The 17,622-nt window shown below is 31.5% G+C and overlaps 7 protein-coding genes across 7 annotated transcripts; 4 read left to right on the forward strand and 3 right to left on the reverse strand.

Moving 5' to 3' along the window:
• Positions 1–458: 458 nt before the first annotated feature.
• On the forward strand, positions 459–1,138 carry tmem14A (TMEM14 family protein; the record flags this gene model as incomplete). Its single annotated transcript, XM_020575421.1, has 4 exons — positions 459–497; positions 709–804; positions 895–931; positions 1,014–1,138. 4 exons carry the CDS (start codon positions 459–461, stop codon positions 1,136–1,138), a joined length of 297 nt encoding a protein of 98 aa, XP_020434941.1.
• Positions 1,139–1,876: 738 nt separating this feature from the next.
• On the forward strand, positions 1,877–4,663 carry PPL_04520 (chromo domain-containing protein; the record flags this gene model as incomplete). Its single annotated transcript, XM_020575422.1, has 5 exons — positions 1,877–2,224; positions 2,320–2,385; positions 2,461–2,575; positions 2,816–2,843; positions 2,869–4,663. 5 exons carry the CDS (start codon positions 1,877–1,879, stop codon positions 4,661–4,663), a joined length of 2,352 nt encoding a protein of 783 aa, XP_020434942.1.
• Positions 4,664–4,784: 121 nt separating this feature from the next.
• anapc8 (anaphase promoting complex subunit 8) lies at positions 4,785–7,798 on the reverse strand (the record flags this gene model as incomplete). Its single annotated transcript, XM_020575423.1, has 6 exons — positions 4,785–5,392; positions 5,493–5,759; positions 5,829–5,919; positions 6,082–6,961; positions 7,690–7,728; positions 7,767–7,798. The coding sequence occupies 6 exons, from the start codon at positions 7,796–7,798 to the stop codon at positions 4,785–4,787; spliced, it is 1,917 nt and encodes a 638-aa protein (XP_020434943.1).
• Positions 7,799–8,983: 1,185 nt separating this feature from the next.
• On the forward strand, positions 8,984–11,229 carry PPL_04522 (uncharacterized protein; the record flags this gene model as incomplete). The annotated part of the gene is made up of 8 exons (XM_020575424.1): positions 8,984–9,075; positions 9,171–9,379; positions 9,450–9,584; positions 9,750–9,917; positions 10,012–10,146; positions 10,214–10,296; positions 10,371–11,141; positions 11,221–11,229. The coding sequence occupies 8 exons, from the start codon at positions 8,984–8,986 to the stop codon at positions 11,227–11,229; spliced, it is 1,602 nt and encodes a 533-aa protein (XP_020434944.1).
• Positions 11,230–11,503: 274 nt separating this feature from the next.
• On the forward strand, positions 11,504–13,244 carry PPL_04523 (uncharacterized protein; the record flags this gene model as incomplete). Its single annotated transcript, XM_020575425.1, has 2 exons — positions 11,504–11,645; positions 11,749–13,244. The coding sequence occupies 2 exons, from the start codon at positions 11,504–11,506 to the stop codon at positions 13,242–13,244; spliced, it is 1,638 nt and encodes a 545-aa protein (XP_020434945.1).
• Positions 13,245–13,657: 413 nt separating this feature from the next.
• Positions 13,658–14,222, reverse strand: DD7-1 (galactose-binding domain-containing protein; the record flags this gene model as incomplete). The annotated part of the gene is made up of 2 exons (XM_020575426.1): positions 13,658–13,982; positions 14,056–14,222. 2 exons carry the CDS (start codon positions 14,220–14,222, stop codon positions 13,658–13,660), a joined length of 492 nt encoding a protein of 163 aa, XP_020434946.1.
• Positions 14,223–14,921: 699 nt separating this feature from the next.
• On the reverse strand, positions 14,922–17,374 carry adcC (SAM domain-containing protein; the record flags this gene model as incomplete). Its single annotated transcript, XM_020575427.1, has 7 exons — positions 14,922–14,933; positions 15,245–15,857; positions 15,949–16,178; positions 16,251–16,415; positions 16,959–17,040; positions 17,117–17,205; positions 17,282–17,374. 7 exons carry the CDS (start codon positions 17,372–17,374, stop codon positions 14,922–14,924), a joined length of 1,284 nt encoding a protein of 427 aa, XP_020434947.1.
• Between the last annotated feature and the right edge of the window lie 248 nt (positions 17,375–17,622).

Below are 17,622 nucleotides of genomic sequence, written 5' to 3' on the forward strand. Positions count from 1 at the left end.
TGCTCGACTACTCCTTTACCATCAGTTTCACATTTTGATAAAATAAAATCAAAAGATATAATTAAAAAGGTAGTTTAAATTTTTATTGAAATAGTAATTTTGTTGAATCCAAACACTCATAAATGTTGAATTACTTGACCAGGAGCAAAAGTAGCAAATGTCATTCTACTACCACTAATCCAACAACATCATCAACCTCAACTTTATGAAACATTTGGGGAAATGAGTGGGTTTGGAGGTGTTGATGAATTATTAGTTTCTCGTTACTATGCCGGTTGACTCTCGTAGTTATGTCGGTGTTATGCCGGTTTCCTCTAGTGGTTATGCCAAAAATTAAGTTTGTGTGAAGTTCACACAATCAAAAAAGGGGATTTAAAATTTTATATTATTTTAACATAATAAAAAAAATCATTTAATTTACTTTATTAATTAAAATCAATAATTACAATTATATAAATATGATTCTTCTTTATTCATATGCTGTTATTTTAATATTAGTAAGTTACAGTTTAAGTTATAGTTTAGCTTTGATTAGATTTAAATAAGGATTGGATTAGAGGACCTTTAATTCAAAACATTTTGTTGTTTGTATATTTGTATCTGTCTTTTTGTTTTTTTTTTTTTTTTTGTTTATAGAAGTGTAATACACTTATAATCACTTATAAGAAACATGTTAAACTTTTAGCTAACAGCAATATTTATCAATAGGGAGGTGCCATTGGATATCTCAAGTCTGCCTCTACACCATCTTTGGTGATGGGACTTCTCTCTGGTTTGCTTGTTGCCTACGGTGCATCTTTAACCGTAAGTTATCATTAAATTTAAATAAATGATAAAAGCAATATCAACTCTATTGTATTAACTTTTGCAAAATGAATAAACAAATAAATACAGAGTACAAATAAGAGACAAGGAAATCAATTGATTATGCGTAAGTATAGGTTATTAATTATTAATAGATGATTCAATTTTCAGTCAATCATATACTAACTCTTCTCTGTACTATTATATAGTTGTATCACTTGGTCTATTGATCTTTATGGGAATGAGATTCTACAACTCACAAAAGTTCATGCCAGCAGGTCTTGTATCCCTGTTTTCATTGATTGTTTTCGCAAAGACTTATTTTGAATATTAAACACTTAAGATATCAATAATATTAAGTTAACTTTAAATAAACAATCAGCTTTTAATTGTATATCTAACACTTACTGTGGTTTAGAACTAACAATCGCATTCATAATAACTTCAGTTGGATATTGTCATTAATTACCTTTTGACAATTCAATTCAATTCATTTTGTGCTTTGTACTTTGAATATTGAATCTGTTGTAACCTTAACAAACAGAGTCAGTATTGCATTTGAAAACAAACTTATAGGAAAATTACTTTAAAGAACAAAGCGTATGAGGTTCCAGATTCTTGCACTTTTGATGCACAAATAATTTAACAGATTATAAATACTAGTTAATAGACTTATTTTTTTTTAACGTTCCAATTAACTAGACCACTTGACTTTAATTCTATTCTAATGTTTAAGCTTTGGCAATGCATTAAACATTAAAAAGAAGTTAGACAACAAATTCACTATCTGTAAAGTTTATTAAAATAAAGATATATCAAAACTCGGGGATATAATATATGTATATGAAAGAAGCAAACCTTGTCATTATTAAATTAATGTAAAATAAAAGCTTGTTAGATTTAATAATGTAGATTCATTTTTAATTTTTCTACGAAAACAAACAGTTGACAGTCAAACAAACTTCACACTTCTATAAAAAAAGTCATTTAAAGTTAGTTATTATTTTATTTCTAATATAAACATCCAACGTCCAACAACAACATATGATCATTATATATTTATGTATAAAATATGTTAAGTTTTCTTCATGCAGCGAATAAGCCGAAAGAATATATTTGTTTGGACAGTTGGTTGGTTCTCTCAAAAATACCCGAACGCTTTGAAGCGACCGACGATCTACTAAAGATATGTGCTAAGCTCGAACAGATAGATGTTAGTTTTAGGGAGATTCACAGCAATGGCAATTCACAACAGAAAGATCACGATTTCATCGTCAACAAAGTGACAGAGTTCATCTTGGATATATTGAATGTTTACACTCTCTCGAAAGACTCCACCGCCAAAGTAGCATACTCCTTCATGTTGGTTGCACTCTCACATATAAGACCACAATGTACACGTGATTTAAAGTATTTAATGGTGAATATTTACATTACACAGTTAACAATCTATTTTTATTGTTAGTTTATAGTGTTAGACTAACTAACCTTAAATCTTTTCTTTTTTCTTTATAGGATATATTGGCAGCATATAACTTTAGTTTTGGTTATCATGAATCTAATTTATTTGTTGATGTATCAGTAAGTAACTGATCTGTTTTACTTTGAATTATACACCTCGCCTCATATTAATCAACTTTAAACAAACAACAATAGCACAAGTTTCCTTGCCCAAATTGTCATACCGAATGTCATGTCAAGAATAGCAAGATAGGTTTGTTTCTAAAATCAGAACAACTAGCATCTTGTTATAGTTGCTTACTAAAAGTATGTATGAATGTTTTAAATTAATAACCAAAACTAAAATATAATAATAGTTGAACAACACACATACACACACACACAAAGCACACAAACAAAACAAACAAACAAACATCATCATCATTAGGCAGATGACTTAACAATTTAATCTAATTTAATTTTATTTATTTATTTATTAAATTTGAAGTTAATATTCGCAAGGTGTCCAAGAGAGTTCTGTCAGTGTAGCTATATATGTATTTTCGATGAGCACAAAAGAATATTGATATGTTCGGTCTGTAAGAATACATTTGTTTTGAATAGTGGTTTCTATTCAAAGGCAATGACACCGCACATCGGTGCAATATCAGCGAGCATCTTTCAGAAAAACAATTTGGAGCAAGCCAAGTTGTTTCAATTGACCGTACCCATCTTACAGCAACTTCAAATCGTACCTAAACACCTGGTACATCAACATGCAATGCATCAACAAGAACTTGCAAGAATCAAGCAAACACAACAAGTTTTGGTTGCCAATCGATTAATTAGTAATAACAGAACAACAACACCAGTAATAATATCTCAACAACAGCAACAGCAACAGCAACAGCAACAGCAACAGCAACAGCAACAGCAACAACAACAACAACAACAACAACAACAACAACAACAACAACAACAACAACAACAACAACAACAGCAACAACAACAACAACAGGTACATCAAACAACACAACCTATAATTATAAAACAACAACCAAATCCATTATCATTTAGTACGAATAAACCACCAGAGATTGTACCTATTCAAAGAAGATCTATCACACCGATTCCTTCGCACAATGTACCTGTGCAAGTGGTTCAGGCACCAAAGTCTGTTGCCACCACAACAGTAGTTTTCAATAATTCTCAAGGTTTACCTCCACTTCCTGTCGTTCAAAGACCAAAGCTTTCGGCGAGCACCAACCAACAAGTGCCAATGGTCAAGCCTTTGACACCGGAGGAGCAGTTGGCCAAAGAGATGGAAGAGATTCGAAAGAGAAACTACGCAAGAGTCAAAGAGGCATGGGATTCATTCAATAGACTTGGCGAACGTTTGGCATATCGACGAAAGATACAGGAAGAAGCTGATAATGAAAGTAACAAAGGGAAACAAATATTGTTATTAACGTGGAGACCACACAGACCAGCAGTAGTAGTCAATAAAGATAATCTAGTAGTCAAGAAGAATATTGTACCGCCAAAACAACAAGAAAAGTCATCGTTTAATAGAAAGCAAAAGAAATTGTTAAGACCATGGAAAAAGAAAATGTTTTTGGAAGGTGAAATTCCACATGGTACATCACTTGAAGAGGTAGCAGAGATACTTGATAAGAAGAAGATAAAAATAGGGTTATATAGTAAAAAGAATAGTAGTCCAAGCAATAACAATAATATTAATAATAATCAAAAAACATCTGATTTTAAGAAATCATCAGCATCCAAATTTAGAGATAATATTATTGATTCTCAAAAAGATAAAGAAAAGGAGAGACAAAAGGAAAGAGAGAAGGAGAGGGAAAAGGAAAGAGAGAGAGAGAGAGAAAGACAGAAACAAAAAGAAAGAGAAAAGGAAAAAGAAAGAGAAAGAGAAAGAGAGAGGGAAAAAGAAAAAGAAAGAGAGAGGGAAAGAGAAAGAGAGAAATTAAGAATAAGAGAGAAAAATAAAGCAAAAGAGAGGCAAAGAGAAAGAGAGAAAGAAAAGGAAAGAGAAAGAGAGAAGGAAAAGGAGAGAGAGAAAGAGAAAGACAGGGAAAGAGAGAAAGAAAGAGAAAGAGCTAGGTCAAGAGAAAGAGAAAAAGAAAAGGAAAAAGATAGATCGAAATCAAAGGAAAGAGAAAGAAGCAAAGAAAGAAACAAATCACCAAAGAGAGAGAAAGTCTTGGATGTGGATGATGAAGAAGAAGAGTACGCAGTGGAATGTATTTTACGTCATAAATATGTAGGTGGTGAATTAGAGTATTTGGTGAAGTGGGAAGGATATTCATCGGAAGAATCCAGTTGGGTCAAAGAAAAAGACTGTAATTGTACAGCGCTTATTCAAAAGTACTTAAGTTCTCAAGGATTGAAATCACTTTAATGTTAGTAAGATTACAATTCATCAAACCAACTTATTGTTATATATTAAAATAAAACAAAAAGATTACTTTTTTTTTTTTTTTTAATACAAATCTTACTTCTATCTATTATTATAAGTATTTTTATTGGTTTTGTTTTTGTTGTTGTTGTTGAATTTGTTGATTTCCAACTCTTATGTCTTTGAGTAATGCTTTTGCTTCTTCTTTCTCTGGACCGGCATAGTCGAGCAGTCGTAGACAATACTTTTCGGCTTGGTCGAATTGCCCGAGTTTCTTGTGGTGGTGCGCCAGGAAGTGAAGTGCATCGATTGTCTCTTGACCATCGATTTTCTCGTTGTCGCGATGATAGAGATTCTTCTTGTAGTAATAGGCAGCCTCTTCGTTTCTCTGCATGTCTTGGTAGAGCTTGGCAAGCTTGGAGAGTGCGACACGCTCACGATCATAGTTCTCCTCTGCTCGCTCGTAGCAACGAATGGCATCTGGTATTCTCTCGAGAATCTCATAGCAACCAGCGACCGCACACCACATTCTCGGGTCATACGGATGTATTGCCGTTGCCTTCTGGAAGTAGTAGAGCGAGTACAACGGTAGCTTAAGCAACTGATAGGTTTGTCCAAGTCCATACCACGCCCTGTAGTCTTTCGAGTTGATATCCACTGCTTTTCTATAGGCATTGATAGCAGCCGCTACATTTTTAATCTCCAAGAATTCGTGACCAATCAATGTCCATGCTAAATGATCATTTTTAATAACAATATAGTTAATTGGCTATGATCAAATATAAACATAGTAGTTTAATATTATTTAAATGTAATATCTAATTAAACTTACCAGCTAGATATTTATCATTCAATTTCAATGCTCTTTGGAAATAGAGTATCGCTTTATCATGTTCCGATTTCAAACTGTAGTAGTTACCAATGATACAACAGGTCTCTGGAGAATACTTTTCGGTGGTCATAGCTTTGTGAGCCAACATACTAAGATTCGCTTTATTATTATGAACGTACAAGATATTGCTGTAAACATCGATACTCTCTAATCTATGTGGTTCAATCTCTAATATCTTTTCAAACAATTCCTCTGCAACACCATATTCTATAGATTATTATTTTAATGAAAAGTTAATAAAATAATAATAGTATTTCAAAAAGTATTATTATTTACCTCTAAGATTATAATGTCCAATGGCATTTTGTGCAGCTATATAAGTTGAATTTGGGAATGTTTTCGAGAGGTTATTGTAGATGGAGAGTGCCTCTTTGTTTTGTTGTAGTTCGAGTGTGGTGTGCGCATAGAAGAAATCTTTCATAAAGTGATCTGGTAGTTTCAGTTGTGATATAGATTGTAGATCTTGACAGAGCGAAGCAAGATCGTGCCAAGCCGACCAATTGCAAGGATAGAGTGTCACCGACTTTACCAGTACTTGTTTGGCACTGGCGATGTTGTTGTTCTTCTTCAGTATAACCGCATAGAGGTAAAGCAAGAAAGCATCTTGACATTGCTCACCAGTATTGCGGTACCACTGTTCCATCTTATTGGAAAGTTGTAACATCTCTCTGGTTACCTCTGCATTACCACCACCACCACCACCACCACTATTATTTGCACTACCACCTGATTTTCCACCTGCGGTATTCTTATCCATTCCACCATCTAACTGTGTATTGACGTTGCCGTCATTCGAAGGGTTGTTCCCACCGCTACCATTTCCAGATGAAGGAGAAGAAGAAGAACCACTTGTTCCACTATTGTTATTGCTACTATTGTTAGACCCTCCAGATGTAGATTCTTTACTCTCGATCGATTCCTCAAGAGAACGCTTCTCATAGGCAAGATAGAGTGAATACCACTGGAGAAAGAGTGACAGTGAACTCCTGCAGCTCTGATGCTCCAAGACATCTGCACAACGTCTGTACTCTTTCAAATCGAAATAGCTCTTTGCCAATGTGTACTTTACATGTTCTTCACTTCCATACTTGATAGTGCTATTCGATCGTACTTCTTTTTCTCTTTCGGTTCTACTGGAGACCGAAGAATCCGACAGACCAACGAATTCATGTCGTGAATGTGAACCGACAACCACACAACACTGACAGATCTCTGTGTTACAATCTAAACAGTAGGCAATACAATCATAGGTATTGTGTATTTTACATTTTATCTCTATATCTATATCTAAACAATCTTGATCTACATGATTATCACTGCTGTTGTTGTCGTTGTTGCTGCTGTTGAACACCTGTGAATCTAAACCATTAAGTTGTTCTGACGACCATTTTGAACTTAAGTATAAACCTCTTTTCGATAGATCTTCAATCGATTTGATTAATTGATTTTTTATTTTATATATTGTTTTACTATTTGTGTTGTTCATGGTAAATAGTTTTATTTACATTAAACTAACAAGCTTTTAATATCACAAAATTTGATTTTAAATATTTTTGATTTGGCGCTTAAATTTTCACAGAATTTTTAAATAAAAAAGACTTTAGTTAATTAACTAAAATAAATGATCATTTTGTAATCTTTAAACATAAAATCATATTCATTAATCATTGTATTATAATTATGAAACGATTCTATAAACAACTTCCAAAAGGGTATTTACTTTTTTCAAAAAAAAAAAGTAATGTATCTAAGAGTATGTATTAAAAGTATCTAAATAAAAATTTGGAAATCATTATAAAATAAATGATATATTTTTTATAAAGTTAATATAACTTTCTATTTGGATAGAAATCAACCAGTAAGATTTGTTTTGTTATGATCCATCAACTTTAAAGGAATTCTTAAAGATTGACAAGTTTAATTATTTTTAATAAAAAAAATCGTATACCTTTTAGTATTATAGAATAAGGGTAGTAAATATCAATTGAACAGATTTTGTTTTTCTTAAAAAAGGAGATTTTTGGTTTTGGATTTTCCCACACCAAAACCAAAACTAAAAAAATCTTTAATTGGTTCTCATAAACATGCGAAATTCAAGTATCGCAATAATAAAAAAAGATCTATATTCAGATATCACCTAAAATCTACACCCCTCTTTTGCATTGCAACGGTATTACTTTTTTACTGAAAAACATACCAGACAAAATCAATTACCCCATCATAAGTATAGTCGATGACATACCCATTGTTATATGTAATAGCCCTTTAATTTTAGAGTAGTTGAGAATCGAGTCTTTGTAAGAATATTAATAAAAAGAATTCTTTTGTCTCTCTCTCTTTCTCCCTCTAAGCAGCAAACAACAAACAACAAGCAACATCTATCTTTTAAGAAAAACAAAAAAAAAAGGTACTCTATTAATCATTTTCTTTAGGTTATCACAACAATAACAAATAATATTAAATAATACATAAAACTTCTATCTATCTTATCTTCTCCAGTAACAAAAAATATTATTTATACAAATAAATATCAAATTCGTATTAAAAATAATGACTATTTAAAAAAACAAAAAACAATAAATTAATAAAACAATACAACTAATTTGATTTATAGATAAATAATAACAATATCAAAATCTTTATATACTTATTTATAGTTTTATTATTTTCTTTAATTTTATTAAAAACCACCTATTCAAAACCAATATTAAAATAAAAAATATTATTACCATATATTCTATAGACGAAAAATAAAAACAAACCACACACCCACACCCCAGCTTACAACATCCCTCATCTTTTATTATTGTTTGTTGTGTTTTTTTTTATATAATAAACAAAAAAGACCCACAAACCACACAGTTCAGACAAGCAGCTGGACATCGTTGGACATATTGAAAGTTTAAAGTTTTTACACCCCTCTAAACAACTATTGAACTCATTGACATCACACTTTTCTATCGATTAGATCTAATCGTTCAACTCCTAGAACACAAGTGGTTGTCGACTGGTCTACAATTTATTAGTTCAAAATTTTATTTTTTATTTTTAACAATTTTTTCTAACTACCAGGGTACTTTTATATCGTTTTATATCCTCTGCTAGCCAAATAATTTCTTTTACCTCTTTTAAAATTCATTAGACTTTGCACACTCGTCTTTCTAAACAGTTTTTCTTTATTCTTTGTTTTGTTAATTTTCTTTTCTGCCTTTTCATTGTCAGAAATCATCAACAAACTGTTTGTTTTTATTTCAAATTTTTTGTTTTCTTTTAATATTGTATGTCATTCATTATTCATATGTAATTTGTAATATATCAATTAATTAATTAATTATTCCAGTAGTTTACAATTTGCAGTTCAAAATTTAGTTTTTGTTTTTTTTTTTGGTCCATCCATTTTTAGTTTTATCAAATATATATAATTAAGAATAATGAATGGAACAATTAATCATATTGACTCTAGTTTCATAACATCAATGAGAAACGAGTCACCAGTATTAAGTTTCATTGAAAATGTAGATAGGTATGAGAAAATTCAATTTTACAAAAACCAAAAACAAAATTAAATAATCTAATTTATTATTCTTTATTTTTATTATTATTTTTTAAATTTATTAGAATATTAAATCTTACCAAATCTCAATACCCTCAACTCCAACATACTGGAATGTTTTCACTTAGTGAACTTACATTTCAAAGATTCAAATACATGGTAACAGTCTTTGCTAAATTCAGATCATTCACTCCAATTCTTTCATTGTTGGCCTCTAAAGAGAAGAAAACCAGAGATATTGTTATTTCTTTATTATGGAATTTTTCAGCTGAAGGTAAAATCATTTTACAATATATATTAAAAATTTTCATTCCTACAATTGTTAACCACCATTTCATATTCAGAGAGTTTAAAAATAAAAATGTTTGACGAAGGTATTTTTGATTATATTTTTGATAATATGGACAAGTTGGGAGAAGACCAAACTCTGGCGATATCAGCAATCATCCAAAATCTTTCAGAGTATCGATTCGAGAGAGGTATTATCAATCAAAATCAACTAAAGATCACAAAGAACAAAAGATTGATGTCACTGTTGCTCGAGAGATCCAGAGGTAGAGACAAGAAGTTGAAGTTCCTTTCATGCCTCACCATTTGCAATCTATCGATGCACGAAGAGATCCGACTGAAATTCATTAAGGAAGGTCATTTCCAACCGATTCTGGACTTTATCAATGAGTATCACGAAGATTACCAGTTCCCTGCGACTTTTAATTGGGTTACCCTACAACCACACGTTCCACTCTTGGAATCTAAAGATGTAGAAGTTCAATCATTTGTATTATATTGTATTAATAGTTTTTCATCTGGATGTAAGTCTATACTATTTTTTTTGATATTATATATCTCTCTATCCAATTTCATCAGAACTAACCAACCAACCAACTATATAAATATAAATCAAAGCGAGATATGATCGATCACTTTGGAAAGGACTAATGGAAAACAAAGGAGTATTATCATTAATGAATTTAACAAAATCAAATAATCAATTCGTATCCAGTTTGGCAATGAAAATATCCAAATCACTTGGATTAGGTGGTATGTAATCTACTATTCATCTGTATTTTATCTTATAGATATTAACAAATAATATTACTATTTTTAGAATCTTCTATTTTAGTTGAAGATCCAGAAGTTGAAATGAAAGAAAATATTCAGAATTTATATATCCAATCTTTATTTACTGATGTATGTATTTCCAAAAACAATCTATTTATTAAATACTAAGATAATTTATACTTACATGTTAAAAATGAATATAGTTTACTATTCAATGTGGATCTGAATCGTTTAAGATACATAAATCCATTTGTTTGGCAAGATGTCCTAAATTAAAGGATATACTCAAGGAGCAAGATAAGAATATAAAGATTGCTAACGATAGTGAAGGAATGGCTAGTGAGTATCTAGAGGTACAGGATTACGCACTGTTTGAGATTCTAAGAGAGATATTCAGATTCCTCTACGGTTTCAATCCAGTGATGAACGATAACACTGCCAAGGTTATCATTCGCTATGCCAGCCGTCTCGAACTGGAGGAACTCAAGCAATACTGTGAATACTACTTGTGGCACTACATCGACTGTGACAATGCTGGAGAGTATCTGGACATTGCCATAGAGAGTGGTGCACAACAACTAAAGAAAGTGGCAAGCGAATTTATCATAAGAAATATTGGTTTCATCTATAATGGCAACTTTGCTTACTATGTACCAACTAATTCTCCTCCTACCACAAGTTTAAATATTAATAACAATAATAATAATAATAGTAACAACAATAACAATAATAATAATAATAATGATATAAATAATGGAATGAACTTGGAAAATTGTAAAATAGAATCAGATGAAGAAGGTGAAGATGAACCAACAAGTAGTAATATTAACAATAACAATAATAATAGCAATAATATAAAAAAGCAAACTAAGTGGAGAGGTCATTGGAATGATACAACTAAAGTACATGTATATGAAAACTATCGAAAGTTTTTAGAGAAACAAAAGAAAGAAATATTTCAACTAAATCTTGAAGTAATGAACCAATAAGAGTACCTCCTCCTTTTTAAAAACAAACTTCTGTTTCTAAATATCTAAACCTTTATATATATAGTATCAATAAATAAATAAAATAAAACATATATTTCGAAAGCTTTATCTTTAACATCTTTCACCAAAATAGTTCGAAGAAAAATTATTTAATTAAATTTTGATTATTTTTTTTTTAAGTCATCACAACACCAATTTTTTTTTAAAAATATTTATTTTAGTTTTCATTCAAGTTTATTATTATCTTTTTTTAATCTACATTTCTTTCTTTTTTTTTTTTTTTTTTTTTCTATTTAAAAAATCTATATATATATATATATTTTATAACTATTTATTATCAACATATAATGAATAGTGTTCAACCAAGATTTGACCCTGCAGTACTAGATAAATATAGACCAAAGATTATTGTCGATGAACGTTACAAGGCACCTGAAAAATTATTAAATAAGAAAACTGTAAAATACTCTTTGGACGAAGATGACGATGGTAAGTTTGTGTTTGTTTATCTATTTGAATGAGAATGAGTTAAAAGGATTTGGTTATTAATCATATGAATATTGCTATTATTGTTTGTTGGGATATTAATTAGAGAAGAAACCACCAAAGAAATCAACACCTAAAAGAGAAAGAGATAGAGATGGCAGTAGAGACGACGATAATGACAGAGAGATAAAAGAGAGAAAATCGAAAAAGACAACATCCACCTCATCACCTTCTTCATCTTCATCAAAGAAGAAATCGCCGGCGAAACAAGAGGAACCACCAAAGAAACAAGCACCTACCATTGCAACGAAACTACTGAACGATGCTCAAAATGACTTCTTATGGGGTGTATCAATTAAGAAATCGAATGCAGGTGAACCAATACCAAATAATATAAATAATAATAATAATAATAATAGATCTTCAACAGCATCATCTCATTCAAATGGTTCAACAAAATCATCTTCATCTTCATCACCTTATTCAAATGGATCAAAATCATCATCATCATCTTCTTCTTCTTATTACTCATCATCAAAACAATCATCATCTTCTTCAACATCATCAACATCAAATAATAGTAGTAATTCACATGTAGTAAAGAAACCAAATATTTCTACAACAACTTCAACAACATCAACATCAAAATCATCACCATCATTAAATTCAACAAGTAATACTAATAGTAATAGTAAATCATCAAATTCTGTTAATAATAAATCATCATCATCATCAACTTCTACATCATCTTCATCGACACCATCTAAACAACTAGTAAATAGTAGTAAAATATCTACAAACTCATCACCAATCATTAGATCACAACCAACAATCGTTAAGATGACACCTACAAATTCGCCATATACCAACACTCCTTTACATAGTACATCAGTTGGCAACAGGAGACAACCAGTAGTCATGGTATCGTCATCCCTAGCAAAACATAACATTAACTTACCCAATTCATCACCGTCCACCTCATCCAATAACAAACAAGATAGTCGCGATAACAGTAAGGATAAAAACAGCCGAGATGGTAAAGATAGCAGAGAAAGAAGAGACAGCAGAGACAACAGAGATAGTAGAACAAAGACTAGCAAAGATAGTAGAGATAGTAGCAGAGATAACGGTAGAAATGGAAATGGTAATGGAAACGGCAGTAGCAGACCGAGAACTAGTGGCAGTGGAGGTGGAAGAGATAAATCACCTCCAAGAAGACAACAGCAGCAACAGCCACAGAAACAACCTCAGAGAAGATACAACGACGACTATGACGACTCTGAGGATGACTACGATGATGAATACGATGAATACGAGTCAGACGATGATTTTATTGATGATGGCGAGACAGACGAGGCAAGAACAGAGCTAAATAAGATATTTTCGAAAATGAGAGGTTTTAAATCACATAGAAACAGTCGATACGATGATGATGATTTTGACGATCGCTCTATGGACGCTGGTTTCCATGAGATCCAAGAAGAAGAGAGAAGATCTTCATATTTCGCACAAAAGGAAGATAGACTTGCCTTGGAGGATGAAGAGAGACACCGAAAAGAGAAAGAAGCGAAAAAGAAGAGACTAAATTCTTCAAAGTACTGACATTGACCTTTCAAATAATAATATTAGATAAACAAAAAAAAAAAAAAAGGATCATCTCATTTATACCTTATAAATATATAAATATATAAACGGAAATTTAATAAAATCAAATTTGACTAATTATTTCACTGCACCAATATCCATATTATTTGGTTGTGGAAAAAAAATAAGTTTTTTTTGTTAAGAATTCTTTTTAAATTATATACTTTGATATTATTATATATATTATTATTCATTGGTTATTTATTATAAATCTGAAAATTATATATCTTTGTTTTATTATTTTATATCTTCAAAAGTAAAAAAATTTGTTTTTAAAAGAATTATTTAATTTATTTATTTTATTTAAAAGATATTGAATATTGATATCAATTATTAAAAAGATAAATTGTATTGTTGACAATGGATAGAGTTTATACAAACTTCATGTTGACTTCCCAACGGACAGCAATACCATTTGGATTCCAGGTTACTGGCTTGAGCAAAACGTTACGGACTCTTCTGGCTCCTCCAAAGTCAATGTACTTGACAGTGTTACGATCAGTGAGACCAGAATTGTAGGTACCAATAGTGGTCCAAGCGAAACCATCAAGTGAGACTTGGATTTGGAATGAGGTGACCCATTGATCGTAATCGTAACGACCTTGAATTTGAATACCGTATACATCGAATGGAGTGATGCTGCTTGCCATGATCCATTCACCATTGTTATTTATAACACTGGTAGCTGGGCACCAACTATAATCAAAAAAGTTTAATAGAATATTTTAATATGTTTTAAACTTATTTTTTACTTATTCATTGAACTTACGCTCTGACTGGTCTATTTAACTTTGAGTTGAAAACTGAATGCTCAGCATTGTAGTCAGTAGTACTAGATAAAATTAAGTAACCATTTTGGATACCTGGTAAGGTACCAGCTGGCTGGGAAATAACAGCTCCAATAAGCAAAGCAAGAATAAATATTTGTTTATACATTTTATATAAAGTTAATTGATTGAATGATTTTCTAACTTCAACAGTTTAGGTATTTATAGTTTTCAACTTTCTAAAAAAAAAGAACATTAATTTATGTTTTTTTCGAAATATAACCCATTATACTACAGATAGCAAACCATATCAGACAGTTATTTCTATTTGATTGAATTCGAAGAATATTTCCAAAGACTCCATTATTGGGCAAAAATATTTGCAGTATCCAACATTTGTCAATATACTTTGAATTAAAAAAGTTTGGACAACAAAACTTTAGATTTATTCAAATATATTGATTGAATTTCACTTCTATTTAGAATTTGGTGGGTAATAACATATCATTCATTCAATTTTAATTCTCAACAATAAAAAAAAAAAACTTTAAATTAAAATCGATCAATAAGTCCAGATGAAAAAAATTTATTGGGCAACCAGATTATAGTTAAATCAAAACTCACTATTTCCACAAAGATGAAGGTGCTAAAAAAAAAACTGGTGCTGCTTCCTTAAATTAAATATCTAATATTAAGAAACAATGTTTTTTCTTTGATTTTGATAACCATAATTTTATGATACAACCCACAACAACTAATTTGCTATATATACTCTCAGATTGTATTTTTTGCAAGTGATATGTGATCAGCAAATGAATGCTATAAGTTGATCAACGATTTTACAGGAAACGCTTCCATCAGATTAACTTTAATGTTTCCGCTTAAAAAAAAAATAAAGGGCAATTTACAAACAATCAATTCCAAAGGGTAAACTCTTTGACTTGATTTTTGTTGATTGAAAAGTAAAATACAATATTAAGTATTTAATTACTTGAACTCAATCTATCAATCAATCTTTCTTTCGGTTTGATGCAAACATTCAATATTTTGAATAACGATATTTATTTCAAACATCTCTCCTCCCTCGTTTTTTATTTATTTTATTTTGTTATACTTTGAGTAGTGTAGTTAAATTGATTTGCTTGTTGTTGGTGATGTTTGCGATGTTGGTGATGTTATGTTACTTTTTACCATCATACTTTGAATTGCAGCTAAAATTTTCTTACGATCACCAATCTTAATGTTCATTTCTCTGAGGTCTTGATCTGTAAGGCTGCCAAGAGTTTCTGTGGTTATACATTGATTTTCAAAGTCACTAACAATATGAGGTAGTTGGATACTCTTCAACATCAATCTAACACCTTCACAGCGATACTTCTCCATTCGCAGAGCATTCAGAATTTCAAGCGACTTATCTGCAGCACCACTACAGAATCGCTCGAGAAGCGCATCATCGAAAGTCATGATATCGCATCCCTGAATGTTGAACCGGTCAAACTCTGCAACAATAGCAGGGGGTGCATTCATTTTCAACAGTAGCCAACTGTAGACATGACGATCGTTCCAATCTTTGATGTAGTTTGGAATCTGTGAGCACTCGGTCAGCGAATTGGGTGGGAATACCAAGGTAGGGTCTCTGAACACCACATTGATAGGGACGTGTAGATACAGATCTACACAGTTTGGAATATCAAGTTGCACCCACAATTCATACTCCAATCTTAACATACCCTTACTAAAAGTAGAGGGTATCAAATTGTTTGGTAGCTCAAAAGCCATCGGTTGACTAATAGTTCCACCAGCACTTTAATATTGATTGGTTCAATAAAATAGAAATTTTGTTAGTTCAGAGAATTTGATTATTATAAGTAACTAGCTATAGCTTTTCTACTTACTAAACCTTTGAAATGAACTGTTTGGTGGCCGAAGCTATTTTTAAGGGAACAGTTTTCACATCGTTGTGCTCCTCACGTTTTCTCAATGAAAAATCAACTCTTTTGATTGTCTTTTTACTCTTATTGACAACCCTTACATCCAATTCGATATCTTCACCTGGTGAATAACAGTTCTTTGGTGCTGAAACACTTAGCTCTATCGTTCCTCCAGTTAATGGTGATTTTGATGTCTGAAAAAAAAAAAATAATATTATTAAAATTATTTAAAAAAATTATAATAAAGTAGTTAGATAGTGTCTTACATTTAAACTTATAGGTAATGCCGTTGATTTATAGTTTGTATCTTCGATGTTGACAACTCTGATTGGTTTTACTTTACATTCATCGGGAAGGTTGACAGTGTCAGCGTAGAAAGTGATACTATACTCGACTTTGTATTCACCGGCTTGAATCGATGACCTACACTCCTTGGGAATATAAAATTGGAAAGGGAAGAGATGCTTTCCAGTATCGAGTTTAACCTTCTTAAAGTGATTGGCACCACCGTCGAAACTGTGCAGTAGATCACGTGTATCCGATACCATTGTCTTTACTTTTCTAGCGCCATTCGTTATCTTTCCTTTGAATGTAACAAACAGTGCCCTCACCCACACGGGATTGAGAACGGTGTAGACTACCGACGACTGTATTTCCGAGCCGGTCAAGTAGATCTTCTCACTGTAGATCTCGCCCGGCGTAGAGAACTCGACGGTCGTTGCCAAGGGGATGGTGGCGATGTAGCTCGGCTGGAAGTGCACGGGTGGTGGCATCGTGTCGTAACCGGTACTCACTAGATTGGTCGGAACTGTCGGTACCAAGACCTCCGTGCCATCCAACGATTTCTGTACGACGAGCAGTGGTGGAGTGAAGTCAAAGGTAATTCTCAAGAATCCTTTCTTCACTAACGGTAACCAACGATCTCTTTCCGAATTCAAAACGTGTTGTTTAAGAGTCGCCACTGTCACACTGACCTTTCCAATCGATTTATTCGATCCTATTCTCTCCCAATCAAAAACTTCGAAATCAAGATTATCATTATCTTCAACATTTTGTCTATTAGATTATTATCAAAATTTATTAGTAACGCAAATCTAAACTCTATCCATGGCAGCAGGTTTGTTCTACTTACAAATCGACAATATAATTCCAAAGGGGTGTAAGAGTATTCTTTATTACATCTGTTTTATAAGTTGTACTTTTAAATTTCAATACGGTGAACTAAAAGTACAAAGTACATTAAATAAAATCACTTTTAGTTTCATCCACAACCATCAACATTGTTTATCTATCTTACCGGATCGGAAGCACCTGCCAGAGTGTTGTTTGCTTTGAGCTCTTTTGCTTCTGCAATGACTATTCTTAAATTTCTTGGTTTATTGTTAGCCATTATAATTGTAATTGTGATATATTGTTAACAAATAACTAATAACTAATAATTGATATAAAGTGATATTAAATCATTCCTATTTAATAAAAAAAGATTCATCTTTTGCAACACTCCGTTTTGAGAACAAGTCACGAAATGGCTGATACCAAACACAAAAAAATTCCATTTTTATCCACCAGGGATCAATCAAATCAATCCCTAGTCAAACACCGATCTTGATGATTATTAAGATAATCAAAAAATTGATA

The sequence above is a fragment of the Heterostelium album genome (assembly GCF_000004825.1).
Source record: "Heterostelium album PN500 unplaced genomic scaffold PPL_contig9, whole genome shotgun sequence".
Classification (NCBI taxonomy): domain Eukaryota; phylum Evosea; class Eumycetozoa; order Acytosteliales; family Acytosteliaceae; genus Heterostelium; species Heterostelium album.